The 21,416-nt window shown below is 44.2% G+C and overlaps 1 protein-coding gene across 1 annotated transcript in view; it reads right to left on the bottom strand.

Annotated features, from left to right (window-relative positions):
• Positions 1-21,416, bottom strand: part of Ank3 (ankyrin 3) — a 215,046-nt gene that overhangs the window by 43,066 nt on the left and 150,564 nt on the right. The window contains exons 21-30 of the mRNA XM_055598850.1: positions 20,676-20,782; positions 15,965-16,189; positions 13,035-13,189; positions 6,204-6,415; positions 4,247-4,454; positions 3,437-3,533; positions 2,708-2,936; positions 1,958-2,083; positions 1,051-1,173; positions 590-616 (exon numbers count right to left, since the gene is read on the bottom strand). Of these exons, the coding sequence (XP_055454825.1) occupies positions 590-616; positions 1,051-1,173; positions 1,958-2,083; positions 2,708-2,936; positions 3,437-3,533; positions 4,247-4,454; positions 6,204-6,415; positions 13,035-13,189; positions 15,965-16,189; positions 20,676-20,782 (1,509 nt within the window). The remainder of the gene's footprint in view (positions 1-589; positions 617-1,050; positions 1,174-1,957; positions 2,084-2,707; positions 2,937-3,436; positions 3,534-4,246; positions 4,455-6,203; positions 6,416-13,034; positions 13,190-15,964; positions 16,190-20,675; positions 20,783-21,416) is intronic.

Below are 21,416 nucleotides of genomic sequence, written 5' to 3'. Positions count from 1 at the left end.
GGGATATCTCATGTCCTCTCCTGGCCTCCAGGGGAACTGCATTCATGTGTACACACCCACACACAAACACATATACACATAATTTAAAAAGGGAAAAAAATCTTTTAAAAAATGGCCAAGATACATCTCTTGGCTGGAATGGCACACTTCCATCAGCAGTTGCTGAGAACGTACTCTATGTTACATAAAACATAGCTGATCTGTACAACACAGTTCCATATCATCACCAAGGTCTTGTGTTAGAAGGGACAACATGGCAGCTAGCCAGATGGCAGCGGATAGTAAACTATGCTTGTGAGATTCAATATTAAGTTTATGCGTGGCAACCTGTCATGTCCAAAGACGCTTAAGTGGCTCCAGGTTTTTGTCAGCTGGTTTATACTTTTACAGAGTGCAGCGAAGCACTCCTGTGGGCGTGAGGAGAAAAGAGCGAGCCACTTTACAGAAAGCTAACTCTACCTCCGATAGGCTAAGATGCAAAACGGCATTTAGGCTGTTCCCACACCTGAGCCCGCGCCGCAAGCTTTTCCATACGTATCCAATATCTATTCTACCTTGGATAGAGAAAGAGCAGAAGTGTTCATATTACCTCATCATCTTGATCTGACTCTGTCTCCTTTTGGTTCCAAGATGCATTGCAGAGACAAGGAATATTATAATGGACAGCAGGGAAAAGAGTGTCAGGATATGAAAAGGACTGAGTAGGGAAGCACACAATGCAAGCTGGTTTAGAAAGCAAAGCAAATCGAAGGGAGCCAGTACAAACGGTATCACAGACCATACACCCACGGCAGATTAACGTGTGACAGTCATTTGGAAGCATAAAGATCTACGAACTACCAGCGGAAGCAATCAACAGAGGACGCCATCATACAGACTTGTGAGAACAGGACACCACAGCAACAGGACTTCATCTACACACAGAGACTAACACGACTCGAGATTCAGGGGCTTTCCAAGTGTCACAAAGCATTCCTTAATTACATACCAAGGGCCCATTGCCTCAAGACCAGAGGGGGAGGCGGGATATAAACCAGTTTTAAAAGATACCTTTTTGTGTGCGGGTAGAGTGATATTTAAGTTGCAAACAGCTGTTTGTGGTAATCCCTTCGTTGTCTTCGGCTCCTTCAGGAAAGACAGACGGCCGCAGGGCTCTTGGCTGGTGTCTCTAATCTAGAAGAATTTGGGGAACTGATGATTACACAAAGGGAAGGATTCTTGTCCATGTAAGAGTGAAGCATGTTTTATCAGGCACTCTTTGTGTATGTCAGGGGCATGATAACCCAGGATGAACCTGGCAAAGAGCAGAGGCTCAGCTCCTGGCTTAACCAATGGGATGGCTGCCCACGTGTCTTATATGACAGGCCAGCCTGAGCCATGTGCGTTTTCTGTCTTCCTGATAACTTAATTTCTCAGAGCTTCAGGGGTTGAAACAACAGAACAGCAAATGATGAGGAAAAGAGCCTACTGACTGTGCCTGAACTCCTGTGAAAACGCAAATGAAAGTTAACTAAATGTGGTCCATTCTGCTCTAGGTAGTTTCACTTTATAAACACTTCCTGAAAATGAGTCTCACTATATAGACTTGGCTTGGCCTGGAACCCACTATGTAGAGCAGACTGCTATCAAACTTACAAAGGTCCACCTGCCTCTGCCTCCTCAAGTGTTGGAATAAAAGGTGTATGCCACTATACTGGGATATTTCCTTAAATTTAAAGTGTGTGCACGCACACGCACACACACACACGCACATGCATTAATGTGACTGTTCCTTTACCAATGATAAAATTTTACCAGTTTGAAAACTCACCCTGGTAGAATTAGAACAAAATCTAACTTTGTCCTGTAAGTCATATTTTGTGGAATATTTAATACTAAATAAATAATTTTTAAAAGGTTTATTCTCTCAGGACGTTTTAAAAACAAATACACAGAGTCTATGTTAAGGATGATTTACCTTGATGGAAAATGGCAGTCTGTTTTCTTTGAAGGAATAAAAGTTAAAAACAAGCTGCTGCCCTCCTTTCGTAAGAGGAGCCAGATTTCCATAGCAATCAACATAGATGGGCTTTCCTTCCAGAACCTTCCAGAATAAAAGAAACACAGCTTAATGTTAACAGGACCTAGAAAAAATGTTGAAGTTTTTAGTCAAAAAGCATTAAAAGACTGACATACTAATATCCTTATGAGAAGTTTCTTCTGTGGATTTGTTATCTTTGAAAATACAGCTGGTGCTTACAACTCAACAGCCGTAATTAATAACGACTAGTACAGATGCATTTATATACAACAGAGTTACGTTTTTCTTCCAACAGTTTTAGACATGTGAGAGAAAATGCCTGCCATCATTTCCTTACTAAGACTGAGATCTTTCTCTTTTGGCTGTCCAGCCACTCACATCATCTCTGGGTTTGAAAAAAGGAAAAGTCATGGGTCCTGTGTGTGCAAAGTGACCATAATTTTTTTTTTTTAAAGTTCATACAGCCACAGGATAATAGAGAGCAGTTTAGATTCATTAGCATTCTACCCTGGTCAACTGAGGTGAGTCCAAAGCACTTAAATACTCTGAGGATGCACCCATTTCAAAGTTTTAAAATAAAACATGCATGCCCGTGGTATTTCTCCACAGTGTGTGCTGCTGCAGCCCCCAAATAAGCCCATATCCGGGGAATACAGTGACAGATGCTTGTTCTTGGGACCCGGGTACCTCAATGTCTTTGCTTCTGGCAACCTCCTCGAAGTTTTCCTGCTGCTCCAGGGTTTTGTCCACCCTGTCGTCCGTCATACAGAAGCACCGCAGCGAGGACTCCACCGGGTCATTGGTTTTGGCAAAAACAACAAACTTGGCCATGTAAGGGGCGCAGATCAACTCCCTGTACAGCTGTGAGGCTAGCCCTACGGTTTCTAAAACCTGGTGGCAGTCTGCGAGCCAGAATCTGAGAGAGGCAAAACACAACACAAAGTGTGGGAACGAAACAACGAAACCCAGAAGAAACAAAAGTCCTAGAATAAACTCAAAGGAACTTAAGTGAAGAACATCAGGAGCTGGGGTATGACTCCCTGGCGGAGCAAATGTTTTAGCATGTTTATCCCCAACATCCCAAAATAACCATATTGTGAAATGAGATGAAAAATATAAGAATATAATGGAGCCTAAATCAAGCGTTACAAACTTGCTCATTTAAATAGCAATGATATTTACTTTCTACCAAGCAAAAGGCAGTTTATTCCTCAACAACAGTTTTTCTAAGCAAACATCAAAGATCTTCTATCCTCTTCCGTAAAATTAAAAAAAATAAATAAATATATATATATATATATAAACACACACACACACACACACACACACATTTGACAGTAACAGTAACATTTTTTTTGTCCTCCCAAAAGTGAGAAAATAGATTCCATGGGTCTCCTGGAACTTGTGCTTCCATACCTGGCTGAAACATTGGTTGTGAACGACACACAATCCTTTATGAACGTGAGAGGGGTTGTTCCTGTGATGTCTTCCCACTGAGCTGGCGAGGTGCCTCCTGGGAACAGCAAAGACAGGGTGACTCTATCACATCCCCGCAGACTAACCGCCCATTGCCAGCTGCTCCCCTCGCAGTCACTAACTGGCCGGCCACAGTGCTTCCGCTTCTGCAGCGTGGCAAAGGAGACGGCCTCTGCTCTCCTTCACACTCTCACCTGCTAACTGCCTAGATCACGAGGGATGGTTTAGGTTTGGGGTGGTTTATTAAGCGTGTCATCATTGCTTAGCCATCTTTTTTGGGCCTGAGGTCTGGATTCCAGGTACTTCCCATAAAATGTGTCCTAAGGCCCCACCTGTTGAGCATGCTGCATGGTTCTGGTGAGCACAGCTGGCTGACACCAATGGCATCGTCAGTACTTCCTAACCCTTCAGACCCTGGAGGACCTTCCACCAGAGCTCATTCATTTTTTCCCCCTTGCTCAAAGGATGCTGCTAGAGTCATTACCATTGTCATGGTTGCCAGGATATTCCCCTAAGCACTCCAGGAGGGTGGGGAACACCTCGGTGATTCTAAAAGGACTTGATTACTAATACACGGATAAATCAGGAAACCACCCTGAGTTTCAAACACACCAGGAGCCCAGTTCCTAATGGAAATTCTCCCAGGGATCAACAATGTGAGGATGGAAGAAAGTACTTGACTTGTTCCTCGTTCTCTACTCTGGGTGTCACTGCAGACGGATGGGAGTCACCACCGGGAAGGACCCACACCTGTGATGCTGCAGAGGAGCCGCAGGTTGGGCGTGGTATCCCCCTTGTAGCCGTTGGTCACGCCTTCTCCCGAGGGTGGGGGAACCGGAATGGTCATGGTGATGGGCTTATGGAACTTCCTCCTCCGTGGCTCCACAGTCACAATGGGGCTAAACGTTGCTTTGTTTCCGAGGATTTTTTTCACAATTTCTTCTGGCACCGGCTGAGCCTACAGGCAAAGGGGGGGGGGGGGGGGGGGGACAAAACACCTTAAATAAAAGAAGACTTAATACTTTTTTTTTTTTAAATCAGAAGATGCAGTTTTAAATTGAGTGACAACAAAATCCACGTCTGCCTTTATGCTTCTTCTCACCGTTACGGGGAGGCAGAGAAGCGAAAAGACGGGAATGTGGGCAGCAGTGGCTTACTCGGGGAAATAGATGGTACTGGCTTGCTGGAAGGAGAGTGAGCCAAACCACAGAGCAAAGAGAAGGGAAGCAAGAGCGACCTCAGTCTATGTCAGCCCTGTGCAGGATATAAGGCCTCACAAAAATCGCCTTGTACAAAATAAACAAATCAATAACAAGTGAGGCTCTCGGAGGTACGGGCCGATATATAATTCAGAGGTATGAGTTCTGCTCAACCAGGCTTAACTTACTCTGCTTGGTGTCTCTGGAGTCTGGTGAAGTGGTTCAATAAGGGGGCCAGGTGACAGGAACCCCACCAACAAAACAGGGTTTTACAATTCAGTGTGTTTACCTACAACCCCCACATCCCTACCTGTTGAAATGAGATTCCAGCCTTACAAAGAAAAGCTGAAAATCTTCAATTCAACTGTTAATTATTACAGCAACAACAAAAATGATCGTCTCATCATTTTCGGTTTAGGTTATTTCATAAAGAAAAATGAAGAGTGACAGAGTGGGGCTGGAGAGATGGCTCAAGGGTTAAGAGCACTGTCTGCTCTTCCAAAGGTCCTGAGTTCAATTCCCAGTAACCACATGAAGGCTCATAACCATGTATAATGATATCTAGTGCCCTCTTCTGGTGTGTAAGCATACATGCAGACAGAGTACTGTACAAATAATAAATAAATAAATAAATAAATAAATAAATAAATAAATAAATAAATAAATCCTTAAAAAAAGTGAAAGAGTAAAAACCTGAAATGAGTAAGAAATGTAAAAAAGATCATTTTTTGCCAAGATTTCCAGTCGACTCTCTAAACCCAAACAAGATCCAACTGGTTTGGACCGAGACCAGCAGTTACGAAGTACTTGAGCCCAAATGTGAGCAAGTTTCAGTGCAGAAGTGACAGGTTCTACACCAAGCTGCAGTTTGCTGCTCTGTACACAGAGAGCGAGGAGCTACAATGAGAGGGGGTATCTTCAAAATGAAACCAACGGAGACTATGTGAGTGTGTGAGTGTGGGGTGTGTGTGTGTGTGTGTGTGTGTGTGTGTGTGTACACTTGTGTGCAGAGGCCAGAGGTCTTCAGGTAATGGTCTTCAAGTGCCCTCTGCCCTATTTTCTGAGACAAGGTCTTTCACGAAATCTGGAGCTATCAGTTTGTCAAGACTGGATGGGACCCTCCTCACTTCCCCCATGTCCACCGCATGCCACCACACCTAGCTTTTTCTTTTTCTTTTCTTCTTCCTCTTTTTTTTTTTTTTTTAATGGGAGCTCATTTGAAAACTCAGTGTCAAATGAACATTGCTCAGAAAACATTTACCAACCAAGCTATGTCCCCAGCCCCGACTGGGACTTTTAAACAGAAAAATGCTAAAATACGTGACCTCATTTGACTGGTCCGAAAGCTAACTTTACACTAGACACTTGGCTTCTGAGATAAGTTAATAATCCCCAAACAGCCTAATTATCAAGAGCTTGAATTACTGCCATGCTTCCGGAGCAAGGCGTGCCCAGGAGTCGCGCGCACGTGCAGAGGACTTGGAAAGTCCGTGCTTTGGGCTCCGTACCTGGAGACCTACTCGGATCCTTTTGGTTAAGGCGCCCTCCGGGAAAGACGCCTGGACGAGGGGCACGGTGGTGCTGCTCAGGATCCCACCTTCAGGACCAATCTGGTTGCTCTCCTGCTTAATCCGGGAAACCACGGCAAAATACTGGGGGAAATCCTTCGTGATGATCCGGCAGATGCGCTTCATCCCCAGCTCTTCCGGGCTGTCTAGCTCTGGAAGACAGGAAGGATGAGAAGCCCTGAGCATCTGCCTTTGCACAAGCCACCTGGATACCTACCGGTGTTTAAGAAACATTTTTGAAAATCGCTTATCGATGACAGTGCCCTTCTGCCACCTGTGGATCAAGATGTAGAACTCTTTGGTCCTTCTCCAGCACCGTGTCTGCCTGCATCCCGCCGTGCTCCCCGCCATGATGATAATGGACTGAACCTCTGAAACTTTGGCCTTTTTAGTCTGGAATGGACTACAGTCCAGAGATGGGGAACACACCTGTGACCCATATCTTGAAGCTGGAAGACACATGCTTTAGATCTGGAGCTATGTCACACTCACACCCATGGAAATCCCTCGCACGGTGGTTCTCGACCTTCCTAACGCTTCGACCCTTTAACACGGTTCCTTGTGGTGTGGTGACCCACCCCCAACCGCCACAGGATTATTTCCACTGCTGCTTCATAACTGCAATTTTGCTACCGTAATGAATCATAATGTTAACATCTCATATGCAGAATATCTGATAGGTGATTCCCAAAGGGGGTGGGGAGTGAGGTAGAAGTTTGCCAGAGGGGTCATAACCCACAGGTTGAGAATGGTTTCCTGGTCCTTACGCAGCATAAGAAACAAGTACGGTGTGTTAACAAGATAGGCTCTGGGTTCCACCCGAGATACTCTGACCTGACAGTCCTATACCGGGGCCTGAAAGTCTGCCTTTCCCCCTCCCGGTTCAGAAGAGCTTATATTTAACATGTTTGGAAGAAAAGTCTTTGTGGACTCTCAGCTTCTACCTGCCCTGAGAACTCAGAAGCTGGAGAGGTGGCTCAGGGGTTAGGAGCACTTCTGCTTTTCCAGGGGATCTGAGTTCAACTCCTAGCACCCACGTCTGCTGGTGCCTCTGCTCTTAAGGGCTGTTTGTGACCAGGATGGTATGAGTGTGAAGTCTAACGAAAGAAATACAGATGTCCCCACTGATGGTCATAACATGTAGCTGCTGGCAAATCCATATGCACAGACTGTCTGAGAGTGGGAATTAAGAGTGCTGGTTTGCTTTGGCACTGTTTTCACTTTCCAAGTATCAGGCTTCCGAGACTATTCTGGAACATTTTCCTTTTCTTTTGCTATGCAATAGTCTTCATTCGGTTGATTTAAAATGTCAGTTAGGGAAACAGATTGAAAATACATAAACATTTTGTTGTGATTTGTTCTGGGATTTTGAAATAAATTGCTATTTGTCTATTGGGCACTTCAAATGCAATCTTGAGTTAAAAATTTCAAAATGGTTACTACTATATCATTCCAGCAGATGGCGCCATGTACTTGTGTACATAATGCAAAGCTCCGTATTTCTTCCCTGCTCATCAATGACTTGGCACTTTTAAAATTACCATTTGTCTCAAGCTTGATAAAGTTAAAAATGTACTGTAATCAAGGGCCAACTTTGAACCTAGAAATCTATTTCTTTGTTTGTTTGTTTTGTTTTGTTTCGAGACAGGCTCTCTCTGTTTTTAGCCTTGGCTGTCCTGGACTCACTCTTTAGACTAGGCTGGCCTGGAACTCAGAGATCGGCCTGCCTCTCAGAATGCTGAGATTACAGGCGTGCACCATTGTGCCCAGCTTGAAATCTGTTTCTAATAAACTGTTGACAGAAGCATATTTAGAAGTGGGTAGTATTCTTCTATCTAGTGTGCGTTGCATTTACACATTTTAATTTGTATCAGACCCACTACAGCCTCTTGGGTCCCCTGGCTATGGCAGGGACTGTGGGAGATAAGCCGTTTCTCCAGTGCTCCAATTTGTAAATTAGGGAGCGCTGAGGAGGAAGGGCCACATGCTCCCAGGTCTACAAACAGCTCACTGGACCGGGCTTTGGAGGCACTGGGTTTAATTAAGGTTTTCCATTAAACCGACAGCGTGGATCCGGTGTGAGGCCCTTCTTGGTGACAGGGTGTATGTATGTGGAGTTTGTTTACTCATCGGCAGCATCTTTTCTTCTGCAAAGGCAGAGATAAGATCTCTGTCTGCTGCCAGAGATAAGAAACTGCCTCTGACACCTGAAACCTGAGTTGGTAAGGGCAGGTTCTCCACACCCAGAAAAACTCGGTGTCTTTCTAGCAGCTTTCCTCAACACAGCTTGGCCAACGTGTCTGCTTAGTTGACATAACCACTCTGGCTTGCGTAACCCTAATAGGAACAGGGGCGGGGGAAGGCGGCGTGGTGCAAGCATGGCCCCTGAGTTTGGATGCCCAGTACCCACTTAGAAAGCCGGGCATGGCCAGACATGCCTATGTAATCTCAGAACTGGGTGTCAGGAGGGGTGTGTGTGTGTGTGTGTGTGTGTGTGTGTGTGCGTGTTTTCATGTAAGGAGGGGAGCCAGGGCTTGCTGGTCAGCCAGCCTTGGTGAGAAACGGAAACCTCACTCCAGGTTCAGTGAAAGACCTCGGTGGCCTTGTCTGTGATGGACACACGCAGACACACAATAGGACACACTCACACACAAGTAAGGGCTTATTTTGGCGTACAGTTTAAGGGTAGAGTTTATCGTGACAAGAAATACATAGTAAGAGGAGCTTTGAGCAGCTGTATCCAGTCAGGAAGCACAGTGAATATTTGCAGTCAGCTTTCTCCTTTGATACAATCCATTAACCCAGGGAATGGCGCCATTCACTTTGAGACACCTCAGTTAACCTAATTCAGTGGGTAGGAGAGTTCTCTCACAGGGAAGACCAAAGGCAAACAAAAATACCTCCCCCGTGTGTCTGAACGCTTGCCTCTGGGTGATTCCCAATCCTGGGAGGACAAGAATTAACAGGAGCTACCACAACGGGTGAGCATGCTTCATTTGAGAATATGGAGAGGCGAATGTGTATAGTACAAGAAAGGCAACTGGGCATGAAAGAGCCCAGAGCTTGGTAATCAGCATCTGTTTACTAGTTCTTGACTGGGTAGTGGGAAGTGCTTGACCTGTCTGGAAAATGGTGTTCCCTAGGAAGATACAACTCATTCAGGCAGATAGACTGACCTGCAAAGGGTGACCTTGAACAAATGGGGGGGGGGGGATGTGCTTCTTTGCCTTTAGGCCAGTGTCAGACTCCAGGTCACCACAGATAGCTTATGCGGTGGCCGTGACCGTGAGCATGGAGTGAGTGAACAGTTCTATACAGCAGGCGTTTCTGTACCCACTGAATGGGTACCCACTCCCCATTAGGATGCCCTACAAGGCATCCTTAAAGAGTGCATTTAGATGAACGTTAAAGAGATTGGTTATAGCCACACGACAGTGAACTGGCGAGGCCAGGATGGGAATTCTGGCCCCGATGACTTCCACGAACCACGATGCCAACATCAACATCACACTGGGTAAATTATCCCCCCTACTGGTTCCTTGAAGTTATTCTAGCAATTAGTTTTGTGTGCACAGTACGACTCTGCACGTTTTAAAACAATAATGGTCACCCGACCTTTACAACTCCCCCCACCCTTTTGGCATGTGTATGGGTTTGCACGTGTGTGCATGCAAGGTGAGGTCAGGCGTCTTCCCTAGACATTCTCTGCTTTCTTGAAACAGGGTTTCTTTCTCATCTGTAGCAGGCCAATCCTGGCTCGTCTAGCTGGCCGGTTTGCCTCTGGGGCTCCTTATCTTTGCCTCTGGAGTGTTTAGATTGCAGGCAGCTGGCAGGCAGGCCTGGGCAGGTTTTCAGGGGCTCTACAGATTCAAACAGAGAGACCTCATGCTTTTGTGTCCAGTGGTTTATTGACTGGGCACCTCTCCCCAGCTGCCACAACTGTCTTGCTTAGTAGAAACCAGAGGCTGGATATTGGCTAAGATGGCATTAAATACATTGAACATGAATATTTTTAGACAAGTGCCAGAGAAAGGCTGATTTGTTAGAATATAGACTGTAAAACAGTACATGAAATGCACTTGTGGAGAAGGGAACATTAAAAGGAGAGTTTTAAGCTGGGCAGTGGTTGCTAACCCCTTTAATCCCAGCACTTGGGAGGCAGAAACAGATGGATCTGAGTTTGAGGCGAGCTTGGTCTACACAGTGAGTTCCAGGACAGCCAGGGCTCCACAGAGAAACCTTGTCTCAAAAAAACAAAAAACAACAAAGGAGACATTCGTAATAAGCATGTTAGGGGGCGTGACTTGCCATGAACAGTGTATAACGCTTATGACCAGAGAAACTATCAGGTTGAGCACAGTAACAAGTTGATGGATCTGTGTTTCCTCCATTCTTATTATTATATTTAATATATGACCAAAACTTTAAACATCTCTCTCTAATGGGCTAGAGTGCTTGACTCTTTAAATGTGGAATTATTTTTATGTCTTTTCTTCATTGTGTAAAATGGAACCAAAGTTTCACCTGGTCTTTAAAAGTGGAGTTAAGAAACTCTACCTGCCTAGCAGCAATGTGCATGCGCCTGAGATGATGTAGACTCATTGACTATATCACGGACTTACAAGGGTTTTTCCGGGCTTAATCTTGACCAAGTGTCATCTGGATCAAACCTAGAGGTTTCTACAACTTTCCACCGATGGCTTCTCTTCCTTCTCATAGGACATGTATTTTGAAAACACACGGGATGTAGCTATAATTCTAAGTGTCAGCCCTGTCCCTCTGCTTAGCAAGGCAAATGGGGAAAGTTCCTGGGGTCTATGATTGACTGCTTTGTGGTCTGTTAAGTAAGAATAAGATGGAGCTTGAGAGTTGGCTCAGTGGATATGGACACTTGTTCTTGCTGTGAAAGGCCCAGGTTCAATTGCCAGCACCCATAGGGAGGCACACCACCTCCTTAGGCACCAAGCGCGTATGTGGTACAAAGACACACAGGCAAGCAAAACACTCATACACATATAATAATAATAATAATAATAAGAATAAGAATAAGAATAAGAATAATAATAATAGAATAAGATTTCCAAGCTTGCAAGCTATGCTTTCTTTAGAAACTTCCACAAGGAAAGGCATTTTTCAGTGTACACTCAACAGTTTCCTTCTACCTCCATGTATAGGCATCTTTACATTGCACAGTTGATGGGAACTCAATCCTATAGCGAAGTTTTGGTATGGCACTTTTTTTTTCTATAGATGAAAACAATGGTGACAATAACTGATATTTATTAAAAGCTTAAGGAATATATTTTGTAAAGGCTTCACATAATTATTTATCCATCTTAATGGTAACTCTATAAAAGTAAAGAGAATAATTTCTATTTCTAGACTCCCATGGGTCCAGGCACTTGCTCAATCATTCCTTGTTGTTTTTTGTTTACTTGTTTGTTTTTTCGAGACAGTTTCTTCTGTAGCCCAGGCTGATCTCAAACTTACAGATATCCACCTGCCTCTGCCTCATTGAATGCTAGGATTACAGGCATGTGCCACCGTGCCTGGCTCCTCAATCATTCTTTAAACACCCCAAATCTGTCTACCTCCATGGTCCATAGTCTGAACCCCCAAGAGGTCCCAGAAGATGACTCCCAAACAGAGACAATAAAATGATAAAAGAGGTGGTTTTGATTTTATGGACCAGATCTCCTCCGAAGTTATGTAAAACAGCCGTGGAATCTGCCCCAGATGATAGGAAGTAAAGTCACAATGACAGCTGGCACTTCTTTCCACTTTCTGGCACTTTCTTTTCATTTACTAGAAAAACTGATAACCCAAGAAGGCGTGTGATCCAGGCATGGGTGGCACACACCTGAGATCTTAGCAAGGAGGAGGTGATGGCAGGAGGATCAGGCATTCAAGGTCATCCGCCAGGACACGGGCTCCATGCAACCCCGTCTTGATACCTGCAGATGCTCCCGTAAAGGAGAGAGGTTTGTGAAAGAGACCTGTAGCCACACGCTAGCCTCACTGGCTCAAAGAATAAGACATCCAAACAAACATACAGACTCCCGAAAGTTTTTAAACATTTAAAAAAAAAAAAACCAAACATTATGGCTCAAGAGACAGTAAAAATGTGTATGAAAGATGTCGAAGTTAAGAGAAAATGGAATAGAAAATTCCAAAAATACATTGTGCATGCTCATGCTGCATGCAAATGTTATAGACTCCCACTAGATTTTTTTGTTTGTTTTTTTTACCCTCATGTTACTCTTTTAACTAAAAAAAGCCTTCTTAGTTCCTGGAAAGGTTGATAAATTTGGTTAAAAATTTTAAAAACTGGGGCTGGAGAGAGATGGCCCAGGAGTTGAGACCACTGGCTCCTCCTCTAGAGTTCCTGGGTTCAGTTCCCAGCATCCACATGGCAGCCCACAATGTCTGTAACTCCAGTTCCAGGGGACCCATGGCACCAGGCATGCGTACGGTACACATAACTGTGCCCTGCAGGCAAAACCTCCATACATGTAAGAGAGTAAAGTAAATAAGTCTTAAAAAAATAAATTAAAAGACCCATGAGGATTTGTCCATCTGAACTGCAGCGGTGCTTGGAGTGTATGGAGTCAGCATAGTCATGCCTCGGGTATGGGAAAGAGATGCTGAGGACCCGGGTCCCGCAGCATGTGCTGCTCAAGTAGTACTTCACTCCCTCGGTCCCTTGCTCTCTCTGTCTGTCCATGTCCACAGCATTGAGGGGCATCGAAGGGACTCGAGGGGCCTCGTTACCTTCATCCATGCCATTCAGCAGCTCCGTGAGGTCTTCATTTTTGCTGTCAAACTGATGCTCCTTCCAGGTCTCACCATTTTCGCTCCGAAGAACAATGAGTTCCCTCTCCTTTCCTCTCATGGACCCGAAATGAGGGATTTCCACTATGACAGGGCTAGAAGACAAAGGGCCACATCATCATCATCATCATCATCATCATCATCATCATCATCATCATCATATCAAGCTAAATGCATCTGTAGTAGAATACTAAAAGAAAGAGTCCCATTAACGGTATCGAGTTGGGAATCAGAGGTGCCGTTTGGGTTGGGAATGGTCTCAAAGCTGCAGAATCGTTGCTAAGTAAATAATATCACAAGCCCAATAACATGCCAGCATTCATTCAAAAACAGTTCTTGAAGGCCTACTGTGTGTCAATCGTCAAATTGAATGGGGGGGGATTAAACACATCTATCAATAGGAAATTTGAATAAAGGAATTAAACGAGACTAAAATAGGCCATAAAGAAAGAAAGGTGGTCCATTTTTTAAAAAATAAAAAAACCCTAATGGGTACATTGTAAGGGATGCTAATGAGTTAAAAGGGCACAGTCATTTGTTTTTTAAAAAAAGAAATTTACCCTAATTTAGAAAGTCATTTCTCTACTCTTTTTTTTTTTTTTTCCTCTCTCTCAGCAATAAAACAGACATTGCCTTAGCCTAGTCACTCCAATGGCTTGCATGGCTTTGCAGTTAAAACAGTTTCTCTGACTGTTCCATTTGTGAATAGATGAAGGGTAGCTTCATTGCCTGATCTGACTACCACGTATACTGGGTACTGGGACATTCTGCATGGAAGTTTGAAACTGTCATAGGAAGAAGTTAACTCCAGACAGTGTCCTTTCTCAGACGAAAGAGAATGGCTGTGAATTGTAGATCACCAATCAAGTCATAGGAAATCACTTGGTCAAGTTTTACAGAATTACATATAAATCCTAGGAAAGATGGATGGGAGTGAGAAGACCACAATCACACGCAGTTTATGTAGTTGGATTGTGCAGCTTTATCGGGTGATGCTTAATAGACAGTATCATTGTGCTCTCTAGAGGCTGTGTGTATCCTGTCTTAACCTAGCTGTTTGTACACAGTAGCAACAGACATAGGCTTCACTAGGTAGAGCATAAAGAGAGATTGTCATAAAGAGCGAAACCACAAGTAAAACATGAGCATCGGATTACTTATAAAAGTATTCGTTTAAAATGAGACTGATAAATATCGTGACTTTACTTTTGGCAAACCAATTATAAATAATTCAAATTCAGATTCAAATATATAAATATATTTTATACTGTCTTCATTCTTTAACAGGGAAAACCATGGGCAATTGTTCTTAGCAGTGTTAATAATGTTATTATGAAATTTCCCATAATTAAAAAGCAGACTTTATAATTGGACACAAGGTAACATTTTATCTTTTGAGAACAAGATACAATCTTTGCAGGTTAAGGTGTCCGGTACTATCTCTGTGGCTTTGTGGAGGACACTCAACAATGCTGGAGAGAAGGTATGAGCAGGGTCTTTGACCGAGAGGACAGCCAAGCAGGACAATTCATAACAGGCTTTTCATGCAGACTGCCAAGGCAAAAACAGTCAGACAAACAAACAATGATACATTGCTGCTTAACATTCAACAACTCAACGGAACCCCACCCCCCACCCACAGGCACATTTCTTTAAATAGCTTGTGTTCTTGACACATTCAAAATCATCTCACTCATTGGTTGATTTCTTTTTCTTCTCAAAGCCCACAAAGATTACACTTTACCGTAGGTGCTTCCCAAGTCTAATCACACACACACACACACACACACACACATCCACACACAGACAGACACACATCCACATACACAGAGCATTGATTGTGGCAAACAGTGATTCAAAGTCTGCAAATACCTTCTCTTAACACTGGTTAAAATGAGACGTTTGGTCGAGTTTTAATAAATACACAGAGAAGAAACATTTCAAATTAAGGGAGGGTGGACAGATGCACAAAGCGAGCGGAATGCTTGCGGTGAGTCCCACATGCTTCAAAAGCACAAGAGAGCGGCAGCATCACGGTGAGTCAAGCCACTATGGGTGTGATCTTTCAGTGACAGACATCGACTGAAAGTGTTAGAAAGAAAAGAAAAAAGAAAAAAAAACCAAAAAAGAACAAACTGAAGACAAGAATAAGACCATGGGTGTGACAGAAAAGAAAACTGAAAATGGAAAGAAAAAAAAAAACTGTAGACATTCTGATCTTGTCTATGAAGATCCTACCCAATAAATTTTGTTCCTTGAGGCCCAAGCTGCAGGATTCGGCTAACCAAGCTCTCGCCCTCATTTACAGGGGGAGGATGGGTGGGAAGGCGCAGTTTACTGAGCAACATCCATGCAGCAGGAAGAGAAACAAGAAGGGGAGATGGTGAACACGCTGTCCATCACGACAGAGCCTGCCTGCTTTGCCACGTGCCACCTCAGACAACGGAGCGAACTTAGTTTTCCTCCTTGTACAACGCCACGGCGGATTATGTCTCAAAGGGTTATCGTTAAAGAGACATGTCCCCAAGGATGCAGTGAGCCGACATCATTCCACCTGTCACGTTTTCTAGGGATGGTGCCTTGACTTGCTCGGGAGACAAAGACCGCAGGGATCCACGCACCCATGGGCAGGGCAGAAAGCATGCGTCTCTGTTAGTTAGAGCATTGATTGGCATTGGCCAGGGACCGAGTTAAGAAACCCGCAGCCTATTACGCAGCTTGGTGACCTTTGACACCACACCCGAGTCCCCAGGGAGGTCCATCAAGCCGCTTTCAGAATTAATGTCTTGAGTTAGCAAGGACTAAAGAAAAAAATAAAATCAAATCAAAGATGTGGTGAGAGGACCAAAGTGAAAACTGGGGAAACTTACCCTAAAAATTGTGCCCCCGCAGGACCCATTTCTACCAGCCTACTGGCTAATCCCTCTCCTTCCACCATGGGGGGTGGGTTGGCCAGTTTATGTCTCTTTACCAGGCGGCACGTGATTCGGGTAGGGGCCGTACACTTGCGTGGGGGGATGATGATCCGCATCCCGTGATGGCGGCTTCCTCGCATGGAACCCCCTCTCGCGTCCACCATAAAGCTAACCAGAAACCTGTGGGGGAGGGAGGGGGAAGATCAGACGGGCATCACAGACAGAAGTAAAACTTGGCACGGAGTTTGAAATTCAGTGTCAGGGTACGAGCACAGGCAGCCGGTGCCTTCTCCAAAACAACAGTTGGAAGTTACGGCTGTGGAGTCCCATCAGGCATGCACGGAACTCAGACTCAGGGCCAACAAAGATGGGTGTCGGTGGAAGGAGGCTCCCTCCCAGGAGGCAAGGAAGCGAGCAGAGGCACAGAGAAGGAACAGCAATACTCTTCAAGTTGGAATTAAAATGATCTAACAAAGGGATAGAAAAAAAAAAAAAAAAAAGGCCCGCCACTCTCTGTAGTCTTTGAAGATGGCTTAAGGGACAGACAGTCAAGGGTCATTTTCATTCTTCCTAGTTGCTCTTCTAACCTGCTTATGGGACCTTACTCCGGTACACATAGGATGAAACTCCACAGCGTAGCATAGAAACATGACTTGTGACAAAGGGACATCCACTCATACCAACACTCCTAACTTTTGTCAAGGTGACACAACAAAAATAAAATAAAAACAAAAGCGGTGACTAGGTTTGCTAAGATTTTGATGGAAAGGGATTCAATCTTTTCAATGACCATTTAAAAAAAATAGAAGCTAGAAAGCTATTAAAATCATCTTTATTTGACTATGCCACATGGCAATACAGGTAGAACTTAAATGTTATTTCTGAGAGCGTCTGTGTCAATGGCCTTTAGGTCAAAGCTAATAAGGAAAATGTTTTTCTGTATGGAGCTGTATCAGCGGAAAGCCTTTGCTGTCAGTGATGGGCAGGCTGCTAAACACAAACCAACAGACAAGATGGCAACACAAACACATTCTTACGAGCTGATTTTTACAGCTGAAAAGGCACGTGTTCCCTATAGTATTATCTTAAGGAAGACAACAACAGCAACAACAACAACAAAGACTCCTATCCATCAAAAGTCTTTTCTATGTAATTATCTAGGCAAGGCACTAACATTCCGCCAGCACAGTGCGTTTTCTGGCAAAGGGAGACTTCTTCAGGTAAACTGGCCTAAAATCCTCACAGACACAGCCATGGGGTGGGGAGATCCCTTGGCTGAGGGTATTTCCAGAGTCAGCTGGGCATCAGTGAAGTGGACTCACCTTCTGCTCAATTTTTGGGTTAACTACTTTTCTCTCTGCTGTTTCATGCACTCGCTATTTATTACTCTAGCTATCTTGAGAGATATTTTTCTTTTTTCTTTTTTGCCTCTAGAATACTTAAGTCAGGAGAGGAAAAGGCTGTCTCAAAAATAAGGAGACAATTAAAACACTCCTGCCCTCTCTACTCAAAGAAAAGAATTATCTGCTTCTATTCACCGTTCAGGCTTCCGAGGGAATTATTTCCAGTGCAAAATGTCCTGTGGCTCCTTTGAAATTGTTCTGAAGTGCTTAGCCATCTTAGATACACTCATATTATATACTACGTGCGTGTGCACACGTGGGCATCAGCTGATGTCAGTCACAGAGGTGCCAAAGCAAGATAATAAAGTCTGGGACAAGTCATTGGCAGTGAAGATCAGCTGTCCCTAGGTGTAGGAAGGACTCAGCACAAGCTCTGGGCTCGAAATCATGCTTGTGCTGTGGTGCAAGCACAAACTAGAGTGTTCGCCTGGATTAGGGACGGACGTTAGGCTGACAACAGCGGAGCTTCAGCAATGCAGAGAGCAAGTTCAGATTGGGCCAGTATATTCTCCGCCTGACCCTCAGGGCCCAGCAGAATCGCAGCACGCAGAAAACACATAAAGTAAATGTCCACTCAGTCCATCTATGACTAAACTTCTGCTTCGGGTGCACAGGCACGGCACAGGGGAGACATGGCTACTAAGAGTAATGAGTGGATGGGCAGTCGGAGATACAGGGTGATATTCAGCTGAGTGGTCTCAAGGTGGCATACAAGGGTTATTCTGGCCAGTATCAGACCATGGCATCCACAAAGACCATCAGAATAAATGGAGCGAATGCCTCAGGGGGATTTGAAGGACAAACCAGAAAAGAACCTCCCAACCGGGCCCTCCTCAGAGTACATGGCGCACGGTTGGAGCTTTCAACCATTTGTTCCTCTAAAATCTTTAGTTTCATAGAACTAATGGATGGAGGAAAAGTGGGAAATGGATTAACAGGACGAGAGTGTTCCAAAACACGGTGGGATGCAGTGATTTGTCTTCTACATTTATATTCTGTACAAGAGCAGGGCAAAACCCAAACGACATGCAACGCGAGTTGGAGAAACACACAAAGGTGATGCTTCAAAAATCTCTTTATCGCGTTGCTGTTCGGATTACATCACGAGTGCCACAGCGGCCCTACAGCTGCTAGGCAGAGGCATCTAGTTTCTCAAAAGGCACGGTGACAAGTGCAGACACACTACAGACACTGACACCATCTAAACCGAGGGATGTCACATAAATGGGAAATACACAAAGGACACGGTTGTCACCTTGAGTCATACTGAGGCAGCGGAGACGAGCAGCTGCAAAATAATTTAGAAAGCAATGGGAGAAATTAATGTACGGTCATTAGAAGCAAGCAGCAGGCAATGTCAATGACAAGCAAAAGGAAGAACTCAGGAAATGGAACCACGGCACTTAGCATTTGTGGGACAGCCTGGAACAAGCCTTTGCCTTAGACGATGCGGGGTCCGGGCCGCAGACCTGGCATCAGGGTTTGCAGTTCCAAGTGGGACTTCTCTGGTCGCCATTATGTTTGCTATGTGTGTGTGTCTCTGTCTAAGAGAAGTTAAAGGAATATACCCTGATACATTTATTAGTTTCATGTGTGTATATGATGTATGTGTGTATAACATATATATATATATATATGGTTCGTGTGTGTGTGTGTATGCGCCACAGTGCACACTGATTCTCAGTTTCCACCTTGTTTGAAGCAGGGCCTGTTCCTCACTGCTGCAATCGCCAGGCCAGCTGGCCAGCCAGCTTCCAGGGTTTCTCTTGTCTCTGTCTCTCATCTCTCTCTAGGAATGCTGGGATTACAGGTGCTGCTGCTGCTGCTGCTGTGGCGGGCTTTCCGTGGATTGTGTGGATCTGGACTCCAGTCCTCATATTTGCCCAAGTGCTTTATCCGAAAAGCCGCCTCACCAGCCCAGTATTTATTATTTTAGCAATCATTTTTTTCCCCTCTCGCCTATTTCTATGATTATCAGCTATCCCACAAGTGAATTACCTGCTAAAGACTCCAGCATCTAAAAGTACACTGACTACCAACTCGCTTGCCACAGTGGGTCCCTATTTCGCCGTCTGCCATGAGACAGGGATGCAGAACTCTTTAACGTAGTTCCTGTCAGCACTTCTGGGTACATAGATCGGTATGTGACATTTTCAAAGCAGATTTATCTTCTTTTAAGTATCATTTCTTTCTTTTTTTTTTCCTAATTATAACGTAATAGGACATAGCTGCAACTTTACTTCAGGGATGCAAAAGGTACTAATGTCAACTGGAAGCTTTCGAGTTTACAGTTCCTTTTTAAAAATGGCATCTCGTGAAACGAAACATATCGGAAACGGGCTGATAGCACACAAGGAGAAACTGCAAACAGCAGGGTGCACTGCTCACAGAAACACCAAATCAACTAGTGAGGTGAGTGGATAAGACATTGGATATTTGTGTGTGTGTGTGTGTGTGTGTGTGTGTGTGTGTGTGTGTGTGTGGGGTTGATGCCCGCGGTTATAGGTGGCTGAGCAGGTTCCTGTGTGTTCGTGCATGATGAGTGTGCTCCTATGCGCATGTCCATGTGGAAGCTAGAGCTCAGCCTCCGGTGCTGTTCCTCAGGCCATGTTTACCTTGCAGTTTTGAGGCCGAGTTTCTCTTTGACTTGGAACTCAGCCCACACTTGGGTGTGGGTAATTGTAGTTCGGAGCCAGGGATCTGGCCCTCTGCCCTGCCTCTCCAGCCCGGGCCTTACAGGTGGGAGCCACCAAGCCCGACCTTTTATTAATGTGGGTTCTGGGGAATCAAATCCCTGTCCTCATACTTCTGTGGCAAACACTACTGACTGAGCCATTTCTCCAGCTTGACATTTAATAATTTTATAGTGAAGAAAAATTAGGTACATAATGAAAAAAAAGCCTCATTTGAGAAAAAAAAAGTTAAGAATAATAACTGTTAGATCTTTTTCGTTGGAAAGGAATTTTAAAGATTTAAAGAAGATCACAACAGTCAGGAAATTTTGCTGTATCAATAATCAATTGTTTTCTAATATCAGTAATCAATTGTTTTCGGATACTCTGCTTTTAGGAATAAAAGCAGACAGACTTGTCCCCAAAATACTTATTAAATGATTTACAAATGCAAACCACACACTCTCACAAATGAGCATATATTTCATAGGTGAACATACTTGTAGATATGGAGGTTTTCAAAATGCATGGATAACTCTAAATAATAAATGCAACGTGAGTGTAATGGAATAATGGTATGTGAGCACTTACCCAGAATGCACAGGGCTTGAGACCAAGTTTACATTATCTAACGTGTCTGCTGCCCAGCTGTAGTGTCTGAGGGAATCTGAATCAAACTCCCTCGTGAATGTTAGATGCTGAAAAATAAAACAGTGCACAACATCAGCCATCCATGTGAGACACCAGTTGTTTTTTTTTTTTTTTTTTTAATACATGTTTCTCTAAAAGCCTGGATAAACATTCCATATAATCAATTTGCAAAGAAGATCATTTAAAAAATAAATAAAGAGTCAGTCTCGGTGGTACACGTCTGTAATCCCAGCACCCAGGGAGGAAGAGACAGGCGGATCTCTGTGAGTTCAAGGCTGGGCTGGTCTACAAAGGGAGTTCATGACAGCCAAGGCAACATAGAAAAACCCTGTCTTGAAAACCCCAAAATAAATAAATAGATAAATAAAGTATACTGATCAAATATTTCACATGAAAATTCTAAGACAGCACCCTAGCATTATCTGCAGGGTAAAGGAGACCTTGAGAAGTTAATTCGCATGCTTTTCACCAGTTCACTTCTGGTTCAAATTAATCCTACAACTTTAAAACCTCTCCCCCATTCTCAAAATACAATCAATCTGGGTGACTCTGATACCCACGGATCACTGTGGCTAACAACAGTCTAGTCTCCAGTAAAAAAAAAGCCTGCTGAAAATACAGAAACTCAGCTGGGAGTGGTAACACACGCCTTTGATCCCAGCACTCAAGAAGGCAGAGACA

The sequence above is a fragment of the Psammomys obesus genome, unplaced genomic scaffold, assembly GCF_907164565.1.
Source record: "Psammomys obesus unplaced genomic scaffold, mPsaObe1.curated_primary_1811, whole genome shotgun sequence".
In the NCBI taxonomy this organism is placed as follows: Eukaryota; Metazoa; Chordata; class Mammalia; order Rodentia; family Muridae; genus Psammomys; species Psammomys obesus.
Note: the sequence above shows the minus strand (reverse complement) of the source record. Positions and strands in the feature narration are given on the sequence as shown.